At 44.1% G+C, this 12,041-nt stretch overlaps 1 protein-coding gene across 1 annotated transcript in view; it reads left to right on the top strand.

Annotated features, from left to right (window-relative positions):
• The window catches only part of LOC115479024 (condensin-2 complex subunit H2-like), a 148,892-nt gene that overhangs the window by 31,590 nt on the left and 105,261 nt on the right, over window positions 1-12,041 (top strand). Inside the window, exons 11-12 of the mRNA XM_030216733.1 lie at window positions 7,767-7,838; window positions 9,262-9,328. Of these exons, the coding sequence (XP_030072593.1) occupies window positions 7,767-7,838; window positions 9,262-9,328 (139 nt within the window). The remainder of the gene's footprint in view (window positions 1-7,766; window positions 7,839-9,261; window positions 9,329-12,041) is intronic.

The following is a 12,041-nucleotide window of genomic DNA, read 5'->3' on the forward strand; positions in this document are numbered from 1 at the left end:
TCTTGCCAACATTCTTCCCCAGGCCGCATACCCGCCCTGCTGAACGTCAGTTGCACACATTGGACTGCAAGAGAGCATTGGCCTTCTACTTGGAGCGGACGCAGCCCCACAGACAGTCCGCCCAATTGTTTATTTCTTTCGACCCTAACAGGCTAGGGGTCGCTGTCGGGAAACGCACCATCTCCAATTGGCTAGCAGATTGCATTTCCTTCACTTACGCCCAGGCTGGGCTGGCTCTTGAGGGTCATGTCACGGCTCATAGTGTTAGAGCCATGGCAGCGTCAGTGGCCCACTTGAAGTCAGCCACTATTGAAGAGATTTGCAAGGCTGCGACGTGGTCATCTGTCCACACATTCACATCACATTACTGCCTCCAGCAGGATACCCGACGCGACAGTCGGTTCGGGCAGTCGGTGCTGCAGAATCTGTTTGGGGTGTAAATCCAACTCCACCCTCCAGGATCCGAATTTATTCTGGTCAGGCTGCACTCTCAGTTAGTTGTTCTTCGTAGGTCAATTTCTGTTATACCCTCGCCGTTGCGAGGTTCAATTGACCTGGGTTCTTGTTTTGAGTGAGCCTGAGAGCTAGGGATACCCCAGTCGTGAGAACAAGCAGCCTGCTTGTCCTCGGAGAAAGTGAATGATACATACCTGTAGCAGGTGTTCTCCGAGGACAGCAGGCTGATTGTTCTCACCTACCCTCCCTCCTCCCCTTTGGAGTTGCGTTTTCATCTTTGCTAGTCATTCAACTGGCGGGAGCGGTCGCGCATGGGCGGGAAGACGGCCGCGCATGCGCGGTGGGCGTGCCCTGCGTGCCGACCGTCCCGCGAAGCTTCTTTCCGGTTGGTGGGAGCTGACGCGGACGTCACCCAGTCGTGAGAACAATCAGCCTGCTGTCCTCGGAGAACACCTGCTACAGGTATGTATCATTCACTATCTGCCTGCCATGTCTAATATTAGCAATGCCTGATTTACCTCTAATCTGATCTTTCCTGTAAAGTCCATTGAACCAACTCTTCTGCTGCTTATCGCCTCATTGTCAGTATCCTTCTGTTAATACTACTATTGGATTGTTTCAGTCATGAATTATTAATGAAATGTGACTGTCGGTTAGATTGGATGAACCATGCAGGTCTTTGTCATTATTTACCGTGTCTTTTTAGGAACAGAATTATAATCCCCTCTTCAAGCAGAAGCATCAAGGAAGTACCCACTTTGGAATAAAATCCTTGTCTTCTCTCCAGTTATTTTCTCATTCTACACAACATGCTCACTTTGTTGGTGGCTACTGACCTCTAATCTGCAGAAGAAATTGGAAGGACTCTGATCAGTCGTTGATCCTCGGAGTGGCCTAGTGGTTGGGGTGGTGGACTTTGGTCCTGGGGAACTGAGGAACTGAGTTCGATTCCCACTTCAGGCACAGGCAGCTCCTTGTGACTCTGGGCAAGTCACTTAACCCTCCATTGCCCCATGTAAGCCGCATTGAGCCTGCCATGAGTGGGAAAGCGCGGGGTACAAATGTAACAAAAGTAAAATAGATACTATTGGAGATTCTACATGGAATGTTGCTACTATTGGAGATTCTACATGGAATGTTGCTATTCCACTAGCAACATTCCATGTAGAAGGCTGCGCAGGCTTCTGTTTCTGTGAGTCTGACGTCCTGCACATACGTGCAGGACGTCAGACTCGCAGAAGCCTGCGCCGGCCACACTGGTGATCTGCAAGGGCCGACTTCTACATGGAATGTTGCTAGTGGAATAGCAACATTCCATGTAGAATCTCAAATAGTAGCAACAGTGGAGGAGTGGCCTAGTGGTTAGGGTAGTGGACTTTGGTCCTGGGGAACTGAGGAACTGAGTTCGATTCCCACTTCAGGCACAGGCAGCTCCTTGTGACTCTGGGCAAGTCACTTAACCCTCCATTGCCCCATGTAAGCCGCATTGAGCCTGCCATGAGTGTTAAAGTGCGGGGTACAAATGTAACAAAAATAAAATAAAAATAAATTTCAGTCTATACATCAAAGACAAATTTAGAATAAATTCCTTGGCAATGTTCTACTAGAGGAGCGCTATAATAAACTGGTTGACTTCCCTGTATCTCAAGGATACCTGTGCTCACATGCCCATCAACTCTTGTCAATGGAAGTTCCACTGAATCACTGTCATGAACTTGCATTATCAACACTAAGTGCTCTTTTTTTGTTCTTTCATCGGCACTTGGGGTTTTCATAAAGTGCCTAGTTGTGGTAGAAGCCCATTTTTGCAAGCGGGGTTTCTTTGTTACCCAATTATTAGTCAATCGATGTAACACATTTCACAATGAAGACATTTCAAACTCTGGGTTTTCTGATCCATAAAGAAAAGTTTTTGTTGATCCTTACTCAGAACACCCCATTCTTAGGTGCACATCTGGATACTTAAGCCACAGAATTACTCTGACAACTGCTTGCCATCAGAATCATGTGCCTGAGGCTCTCCACTACTACAGTGGCGAAAAGGTTGTACAGGATATCTTATTACAAAGGCCAGCCTTATAAACTAAGGCATCCACCTTTGCGACCTTCGGCTTCTTTCCTCAGGGTTGAGGGAGTAGAAAATGTCTATTGCTCTGGTCACCTTCAACCCATCTTTCAGAGCGTTGCCTTCAACCCATCTTTCGGAGCATCTCACTCCACCTATATCAAGTTCCTGATGGATTGGGAAAATCTTTTGTAAGCTTCCACTATCCCTCAAGGATCAGGTCCTCGGACAATTTGAAGTCCTGTCCTGCACCTGCTGCTTGGTGATGTCTAAAACTCCAAGAATCTGTGGGATCACAGAAGGCAGCTCCTAAAGGGGTGCATCACCATAGAATCACCCCCACCTTACTAGCTGGGATCTTCCCCCCCTCCAAATTCCATTCTCTCCAGATCACGGTTCTGGTCTCCTCCTTGACTCCCAAAATCCTCTTGCAGAGCAAGTCAGAGAACATTTCTCATAGTCCTAATCTGTTTCCTATCTGGGTCTCCTATTGCCTGGGCCAAGGGCACCTTGCATGAGATCAGTCTGGGGGGAGAGCTGTGATGAAGAGAGGAATATTCCCTGCTTAAGGCAGAAGGCCTGATGAAGTAGCGGAACAAATTTGAGGCCAAAAGATGAAGAGGCATGTTGGAAGGAATCATCCCTCCCACCTCTGAGAGTGTGGATCCTCCTCCTGTCACTGCATCCAAGACTCCTGAGCTATTAGCAGCAATATAGGGGTTCTGCAGACAGCAAATCCTTGAGGTTGTTTGCCACCATCATGGCCCAAATGGTACAGAGATGGTCTGAACATGGATTCCTTTGGGAGTTTGGAAGCCAGCTGCCACCAGCAAAGAAAGTGTTATGCATGTTGTTAAGACCAAGAAGTAGGGGTGGACCAAGAAGTCTTGTCAGCTGAGGGTTGTGAAGTAACTGTATTGCACCATATACATGTATGTGACCCGACACTGCTGCCTTCCACTGAAATTTATTTTTTAACTTAAATTTTTATTGGTTAGCCTTCTCTTTATAGAACTGTGTAAAATACAAATAGAGCACTTTCTTTCACCAATATTCGAAAACAACTTTCTTAAATCTTGCCGTTCTAATGGAAACTAATTTGCAGTGCAAAGGGTGCCTATTTAACTTTGCAAAAGGAACGATATGGGCTATGAACTAGGAGTGTGAGCATATAGCAGTGGAGAGCTAATGGCCTTCCTTCAAGAAAAGGAAAAAAAAAAAGCCTGTAGGCAGCTTCCTTGACTTATGTACAGGATTCTGCTCAGTATCTATAGGTCACAAATACCTTAAAAAAAACAGACCATTTGTTTGTGCTCTACGGTAGCCTGAATAAGGGCAAGGCTGTGTCAAGGTCTAATATTAACCTAGTGAATTAAAGAGACAGAGAGCTTGGCCTATGCCTTGATTGCACATCCTTTTCCTAGGGCATTCTGACTGCATTTGACCAGGGCAAAAGTATTGTCTTGGTCAGGGCATTATATGGTTCTACCATCTGAGATCTGCAGGGTTGTTACTTTGGCACCCTTTTGCTTGTTTACAAATCTTGATCACTTAGGTAGACTAGCCACAGAAGGTGCTGCTTTGGGACAGGCATCCTGATGACAGGAATAGTGGATCTCTCTCAAGTTGAGAGTTGCTTGGGTATATCCCATATATCTGGTGGTACAATAAGGAAGGAGAGTTTAGGTCTAACTTGCTAATTTTCTTTCCTTGAATCCTACCAGACCAGTCCAGGGACCTTCCCAAACTGTATTCCATTTCCTGCTTATCAAGTGAGATGTCTGCAGATTTTTTTTCTGAGATGCTTTTATTTTTAGCTTCTGGATAATTTTTGCTCTTGGCTGTTGGCACCCAGAGTTCTATAGGGCCAAGGGCAGTTGTTGTATGATGTTACCTTGTCTGCTTATAAGGTGAGGGGCAGTAGTGGGTTCAATTGTGTTGATACTCAAATACCAGAAAACTGAATGGGACCCTATATATGGCGGTGTCGGTAATCGAGTTGTTCTCTCCATTTCTGGTAAGGGAGCAAAGCCTATGCATCCAGACTGGTCTGGTAGGATTGAAGTAAAGAAAATTAGTAGGCAAGCCCACATTTTTCCATTGGTACCATGATTATGGTGCTGTGATATCAGCTGTAGATAATGAAGACATTTGAGTAAGGTGTCCATCCATTCCCAAATTATCATTTTTATGATACTAAAATGATATTTCACATTTTTGAAGATGATATCGTGATCTGGATTCTTAAGGCTCTCTCTTTGTTGGTCATACATTGGTGGCGACTTTATGACCTTTTTTTAAAAATTCTTCTTATTTATTTATTTTTTTTAAACAAGATTGTGTTTTACAAAGACAGGCTTATAGGATAAAGATGCCTCAGATGGATATCTGGTTCGAGTATTAACACTGAAGTGGACTTGCTAAGTCATTCCTTCTGGTTATGAATCCATCTTTGAGTAATGTTACTGGTCTTCATTTACAATTACTAAGGGGGTCCTGAAAAGTCCCCTGCCCCTTACTATTTACCTAAGTGTCTTCACAGATACTTGCCGGTGTTGTGATGTTATGGAGAGGATGTAGTTATCTTACATATACTCCATATATCTCCATTGAGAAGAGTTTGGTAGGGAGCTTCAGTGTGAAGTGCCCAGGTCTTCAAGGAGTGGTACTAAACATGGTGTCCAGATATTCTTTGTGGGAGAGACTTGGAGGTGATCTTTGTCAGAAGGGAATGAACACTGAACTTCTGTGCTGGAGAATACCCGTTTCTGCTTTAAGAGATGGATTTTCAGTCTGGAGCAAAGGTAGGCTGCTAGGTGTGGAAAACTTATTTCATGGAGTTTCTATATTAGAATTTTGGGGAATTTAATAAGAAAAGAAGAGGATCCTTTTGGAAGAAAATTCTCTCTTGAGTTGCATTCTCGCTTAGAGGAGTGAATCAGCAGCTGTTCCCTGGTGTCCAAATAGGGAGAATCTCTATTGAGTACTCCTACTAGGGGTATGAGGGAAGAGAAGCCTCTTAGTGTTGCTAATAGCTATATATATTTTGGACCGATCTGGATTTTGTTTCTGTATGGATATTCCTGAAAAAAAATTGTATTTGTATAAGGTTTTTCCCTTCCTAAATACTTCATTAAACTTTTGGAACAACCCCAGCCTGTTGTTGCTATGTGGTTGGCTTATCTATGTTCTGATGGAGGGTTTAAGGTCTAAGATTCTAGAACATCAGTTCCTCCATACACCCCCATAAGTGAAGAAGGAGACCCTGAGGATTAGAAGTGGTCCCATAACTCGTAGAAATGCTCCTGGGAGACTGGAAGAGGGGGGATCAGGAGTTATAATACGAAATAGGAGTGGCGTTATCCTATCCTATATAATAAAACGCACCTCCAACATTCTGAAGCTGACTGCATGGCTGAGGCATTCCTGCTCTCTGTATCCATCTCCTGTACTTCCGGGTTCGTCACAAGCAGAAGTGACCAACCACACGAGATTTCTCGGCTTCAGAATGTTGGAGGTGCATTCTATTAAATAGGATTGGTCAGTTCCTTGAAGCACAGCCAGAGCTCAGCGTCCTGCACAGTAACGCTCAGACACCAGAGAGAGAGGGGGGGGGGGGGGGGCTGACACCAGAGAGAGAGAGGGAGGGAGGGGGGGCCTGACACCAGAGAGGGGGGGGAGGTATCTCTCTGTCACACACACACTCACTCTCTCACAGTCAATGTCTTTCTCACTCACTGTCTCTCACACACTCTGTCTCACACTGTATCACATTCACTATGTGTCACACAGTCACTCACACACTCTCTTGGTCTCATACACTCAGTATCACAGAGAGTCTGTGTCTCACACACACTCTCTCTCGCACAGACACACTTGCAATCAGACTCTCTCTCTCTCTCTCTCTCTCTCGCACAGACACACTTGCAATCAGACTCTCTCTCTCTCTCTCTCACACACACACTTACATATTCACTCTCTCTCTCACACACAGTCACTCTCACATACACTCTCTCAAACATACACACTCCGAGGAAAACCTAGCTAGCACCCGTTTCATTTTTTTTTTTTTTTTTTTTAATGTTTGAATATTTTATTGAGCATCATTACAATACAACAATGTAAACTTCTTCATTTTTCTCCCACATTTCCCCCCCCTCCCCCCCTCCTCCCCCTCCCAGCTCTATGTCAACTGTCCTTATTGGGTTAATCGCTTAAATCGAGACCACAGTTCAGAAGATGGGCTGTACCTTCCCATTCTTTTGTCCGTTAGTTGCTCCAATTCCCCGACCAGGGAAGCACCCGTTTCATTTGTGTCAGAAACGGGCTTTTTTTACAAGTTTAATAATATATTTCTAGGCATTGCTCCAGACCATTCCCCACGAGTAGGTATATGTGCTTCGACCAGCAGGTGGGGAGACTGAGAGAACCTCACATATAGCCCTGTGAAGACCTAGCCCTCTCAAAAAAGGCAATAGCATGGAGAAGCACCATAGCTCACAATCTGTGGACAGGCATTGCTTTCGAGTTGTTTGGTTGTTCCTTTCTCCCCTGTGATGTTATTTGGGAGCTGTTACTCTTCTGCGCCTGATCACCTTGGTTCTGGTACCATCTTGTCTTTGTCAATAGAAAATATTGAGGGGGCTAGGTCTGCTCAGGCCTTTATGTGAGGTTCTCTGTTCTCAGTCTCCCCATATCTTGGTAGGAGGACATACACTCACTCATGGGAAATGGTCTGGAGCGACTAAAGGAAAGAAAGTTAACAGGTAAGACCTAATTTCTCCTTAGCCCATCAAGAAACTAGTTATGAAAGGCTTTGCTATTGGCAAAAAAATTGCATATGTCAATGTTGGAGATCTATGAAACCTCCTTTCATTGATGCAGTGGGAAAAGGTTTTGGCTAGGAGAGTTTCCTAGGTCTGTCTTCATCTGTTACCTCAGAAGGCATGAAGTGTGGTGATGACGACTACTAAAAGGTTAGGCTGAAACGAAGAATGTTGAATGCAAAGAATTTGTTATTCTTGATGACATGGTTTAGTTTGTGGGAAAGGAGAGAAGGTACTTGGGTACCTCAGGAGAAAATGTAAAGTGGATACAATTTTAAGGTATGGAATTCAAAAAGAAACATTAGGTATTATTAATAAAGATATAAGCATAAGAGCATTTCAGAAATATTGATAAGATGATGTTTGACAAAAACTCTGTTGTACAGAGTCTTCTGACTATGATGTCTCTTCTCCAATAGGCTTTGCCTGAAGAGAAAGCATACATGCTACGAGAGAGGATGCGAACTCCTGGGTCTGCTGCTAAAGTGAAGGTAAAACAAGAAGTAAAAGTAAGAGCTCCCTTATTTCATGTGAGATTGGAAAGATTTGGTATGTTTGCCTATATGCCTGGGCAAATATGTATTCCTCCACTGGAGTCATGGGAAGGACAATAATGAATCTCCCCATGAAGTTTGAAGTCCTACAGGTACTGCAAACTCCATTTTCAAAGGAAAATTCAGTAACATACAAACGTGTAACAAAATTACAAAAGTGTACACGCATGTGTGTGCATATATATATATATATATATATATATATATATATATATATATATATATATAAAATATGCACCTGCATTGGGATGGGGGAGTAATCAAAATGAATTTTTATGCTACAAAACCATATATTTATTGTTGATATTCTTGTAATTCAGATTTGGACTTAGCTTGCACCTTTTTCATTTGTAGCTCAAGGTGAGTTACATTCATGGAGTGGTCTAGTGGTTAAAGCAACGGTCTTGACGTTCAGATGTGCCTGGTTCAACTCCCACTGCTGCTTCTTATGATCTTGGGCAAGACACTTAACCCTCCATTGCCTCAGGTGCAAACTTAGATTGTGAGCCGTCCACGGACAGGAAAATATCCAGTGTACCTGAATGTAACTCACCTTGAGCTGCTACTGAAAAATTGTGAGCAAAGTACAAAAATACATACAATTAAAATATACAGTAGGTATTTTCCTGTCCCTGGAAAGCTCACAATCTAAGTTTTTGTATTTGAGGCAATGGAGGGTTCAATGACTTGTCTAAGGTCACAAGGAGCTACAATAGGATTTCAGTCAGGCATCCCTGATTCTTGGCACACTGCTCAAACCATTATGTTACTCCTCTACCAAATATTTGTCCAGGGTTGATCAGAATTATACACAATATAAAAGCAAGCAGGTAATATCTCTCTTTTCTACTGCTCTTTTCTCTATCTTGTCTCTATTATTTTAAATATGTAAACGACTTAGAAGCCTTTATTTTTTTAGGCCAATTGCAGTACATTAAGCCCAATAAAATAAATATACAGTGAGCTGCTAGTAGTAGATAATTAATTAATGAGCTTGCATTTTAAGGGATACTTTTTTCTTAAAGTGCTAACCACGTAAGAAAAACCCCAGGTCCTGAAGTACGTTCACTTTATTTTGTTGGTTTCCTTTATCAATCATCTGTAGTTTATTCTGGAGCATTCCCATCAAATATGAATCAGGTGTCTTCCTGCCCACATTTTCTCCAACACTCTAAAGAGACGCATACATCGATTTTTGAAGTACCATCAATAAAGTATTGTACAGCTATTCTTTAAAGTTGTTAAAGACAAGAGGTCTTTATTCCACTTCTCATTATTTTGTTCTGTTATTTTTCATAAAGAGTAATCATCTTGCTGTTGTAAACCAAACCAAGAATTCAGTGTTTAATTCCTGTTCTAGGAATTTCTTGATCCATGGCGAAGTCTTGATCCCTTTGAATCTACAGAAGATAAACCCTTTAAAAAAGGTAAGGGAGGAAGGGGGTAATGTAGCTTTTACCTATTGATTTTTCTGTTTTCAGCTTAGTAGCATGTGATCATATGTCTCATCTTTGAGAATTATTAGAGAAAGCAGTAAACTTCATTGCTACAAAAATTATACAGATTTGTCAATGACAATTGTCATCAAAGCAGATGAATCCAGACTTGTGGGTTTTGACTGTCTACCAGCAGGTGGAGATAAAGAGCACTAAACAAACTCTTGTCATATAGAATGGTATGCTCCTTGGTCAGTCAGTATATCTCTAGCTCCTGCAGGGGGTGCAAGGTCTGTCACAAGCTCTTGATTTGGGTCTCCAGTTCAGTAGTTTGGGGGTGTTTAGACTAGGGGGTACACCTGGTGGTGCCAGGTGCCTTCCCCCCCCCCTGGGTTGTTCCTCATTTCTCTTTCAGAGACAAAAAGAAAAAAAGAAGTGTGAAGATTTTTTGTCAGCAGTTCTTGCTGCTTTGAGGCTTTATATTGAAGGGCAGATATCAGTTGTGCTGCTACGTAGCACAGCCTTTGCCCATTCCTGAGGTTTCCACCATTTGGGTGAGTACAGCTTTAAATTTTGTTTCTCTGTCGGGCTCACTCATGGTTCTGCTGTCACTTTTGTTTTTATGGCGGCAGAGGTAACTGTGTTTTCTGCTACTGAAGCTGTTACTATGCTCTTATTTTTCATGTCCTTCTCGGCTCGTGGCCTCTCTGGGCTGCCATGAATGTGGTGTTTCCATGCCACAAGTCTCCCTCACTCCTTGCTACTTCCCCCTCCAGTACTCTCTTAGCCTTCTGTATGCCTATCCTCCCATACCTCTAGTAGGAAAGACTTTGCTGAAACTCAAGCAAGACCGGGGAACCATGATTCTCATTGCTCCCTTCTGGCCTCGCCAGATTTGGTTCCCTCTTCTTCTGGAGTTGTCCTCCGAGGAACCGTGGAGATTGGAGTGTTTTCTGACCCTCATTACCCAGAATGAGGGGTCGCTTCTACATCCCAACCTCCAGTCTCTGGCTCTCATGGCCTGGATGTTGAGAGCTGAGAATTCGCCTCCTTGGGTCTTTCAGAGGGTGTCTCCCGAGTTTTTATTGCTTCCAGAAAAGATTCCACGAAGAGGTATTACTCTTTCAAATGGAGGAGGTTTGCCGTCTGGTGTGACAGCAAGGCCATAGATACTCTTTCTTGTCCTACAAAGACCCTGCTTGAATACCTTCTACACTTATCAGAGTCTGGTCTCAAGACCAACTCCGTAAGGGTTCACCTTAATGCGATTAGTGCTTTTCATCGCCGTGTAGAGGGTAAGCCTATCTCCGGACAGCCTTTAGTTGTTCGCTTCATGAGAGGTTGGCTTTTGTCAAAGCCCCCTTCCAAACCTCCACCAGTTTCATGGGATCTCGTTCTCACTCAGCTGATGAAAGCTCCTTTTGAGCCACTAAATTCCTGCCATCTGAAGTACTTGACTTGGAAGGTCATTTTCTTGGTGGCTGTTACTTCAGCTCGTAGGGTCAGTGAGCTTCATGCCTTAGTAGTGCATGCACCTTATATCAAATTTCATCACAGCAGAGTAGTCCTCCGCACACACCCTAAGTTCCTGCCAAAGGTGGTGTTGGAATTCCATCTGAACCAGTCAGTTGTCTTGCAAACATTCTTTCCCCGTCCTCATACCCACCCTGGCGAAAGCAGTTTGCATACCTTGGACTGCAAGAGAGCATTGGCCTTTTACGTGGAGTGGACGAAGCCCTTCAGACAGTCCGCCCAGTTGTTTGTTTCTTTCGATCCCGACAGTTGGGGAGTCGCCATCGGAAAACGCACATACCTTGGACTGCAAGAGTGCATTGGCCTTTTACGTGGAGCGGACGAAGCCCTTCAGACAGTCCGCCCAGTTGTTTGTTTCTTTCGATCCCGACAGTTGGGGAGTCGACATCGGAAAACGCACAATCTCCAATTGGCTAGCAGATTGCATTTCCTTCCCTTATGCCCAAGCTGGGCTGACTCTAGAGGGCCATGTCACAGCTTATAATGTTAAAGCCATGGCTGCGTCTGGCTCACTTAAAGTCAGCCTCCATTGAAGAGATTTGCAAGGCTGCAACGTGGTCTTCGGGCCACACATTCACATCTCACTACTGCCTTCAGCAGGATACCTGACTCTACAGTCGGTTTGGGCAGTCAGTGCTGAAGAATCTGTTCGGGGTTTAGAATCCAACTCCACCCCCCTAGACCCATTTTTGTTCTGTTCCAGGCTGCACTCTGTTAGTTGTTTATAGTTTCAGGTCAATCTATGTTATGTTCTCGCCGTTGTGAGGCACAATTGACCAATTTTCATTATTTTGAGTGAGCCTGGTTGCTAGGGATACCCCACTTGTGAGAACAAGCAGCCTGCTTGTCCTCGGAGAAAGCGAAGATACTTACCTGTAGCAGGTATTCTCTGAGGACAGCAGGCTGATTGTTCTCACAAACCTGCCCACCTCCCCTTTGGAGGGGTTGTTACTTTGTTTCTATGCTTTTTGATTTAACTGACGAGACACGCGACGGGCGGGAAGTCGTCCGTGCGTGCGCGGTGCTCGCGTGCCAGAAGACTCTGGCAAAACTTTTCCTTTTTGCTTGCAAAAAATTTGCCGCTTCCTGGGCCGACATGGACTTGTGAGAACAATCAGTCTGTTGTTCTCGGAGTAAGTATCTTCGCTTTCTCCTAATTGGCCAGGAGATG

The sequence above is a fragment of the Microcaecilia unicolor genome, chromosome 10 (genome assembly GCF_901765095.1).
Source record: "Microcaecilia unicolor chromosome 10, aMicUni1.1, whole genome shotgun sequence".
Classification (NCBI taxonomy): domain Eukaryota; kingdom Metazoa; phylum Chordata; class Amphibia; order Gymnophiona; family Siphonopidae; genus Microcaecilia; species Microcaecilia unicolor.